Source organism: Gekko japonicus, unplaced genomic scaffold, assembly GCF_001447785.1.
Source record: "Gekko japonicus isolate JY-2015 unplaced genomic scaffold, Gekko_japonicus_V1.1 scaffold745, whole genome shotgun sequence".
Lineage (NCBI taxonomy): Eukaryota > Metazoa > Chordata > Lepidosauria > Squamata > Gekkonidae > Gekko > Gekko japonicus.
The window spans coordinates 229,482-230,138 of record NW_015164690.1 but is presented as its reverse complement, the minus strand read 5'-3'; the positions used below and the strand labels follow the sequence as shown (position 1 = coordinate 230,138).

General features: G+C 44.9%; 1 protein-coding gene across 1 annotated transcript in view; it reads left to right on the top strand.

The window, feature by feature from the left end:
- Window positions 1-473: 473 nt before the first annotated feature.
- Window positions 474-657, top strand: part of LOC107108858 (guanylate-binding protein 6-like) — a 26,799-nt gene continuing 26,615 nt past the window's right edge. Inside the window, exon 1 of the mRNA XM_015409381.1 lies at window positions 474-487. Within this exon, the coding sequence (XP_015264867.1) occupies window positions 474-487 (14 nt within the window). The remainder of the gene's footprint in view (window positions 488-657) is intronic.

The following is a 657-nucleotide window of genomic DNA, read 5'->3' as shown; positions in this document are numbered from 1 at the left end:
GTAAAAACAGAGTAGGACACACACTTTCCCCCATGCTCTATGCCAGGGGTGGCCAAACTTGCTCAGTGTAAGAGCCACACAGAATAAACGTCAGATGCTTGAAAACCACAAGACATGAACAAATATTTCACACACGTTTTGATTGAAAAAAATATGTAAATGTGCCATTTATTAACATTAAATGAGACTGCCAAAAATTAAAAGGGGTTAAAAACAGATATTGATAATGATATTTGTCCAAAGGTATTTGTTTGTTTGCTAATGATATTTATTTGTCAGAGAGAGAGAGAGGGAGAGAGGTGGAAAGAGAGACAGAGAAATAAAGAAAGCAAAAGGAAGGATGGAAGGAGGAAGGAAAACCATGCCTCCCCTTCGCTTCCCCAGCTGTCTTGCCAGGAGCTGTACAATATGTGCGAAAGAGCTGCATGTGGCTCCCGAGCCACAGTTTGGCCACCTGTGGACTATGCGTAAAGATGTCAGCCTCCAGGTGGGACCTGGGGATTCCCCATAATTCCAGCTCATCTCCAGACTACAGAGATCAGTTCCCCTGGAGACAATGGGTACTTTGGAGGGTAGACTCTATGGCATTGTGCCCCATTGAGGTTCCCTTCCTCCCCAGGCTCCATCCCCAAATCTCCAGGCGTTTACCAATCTGGA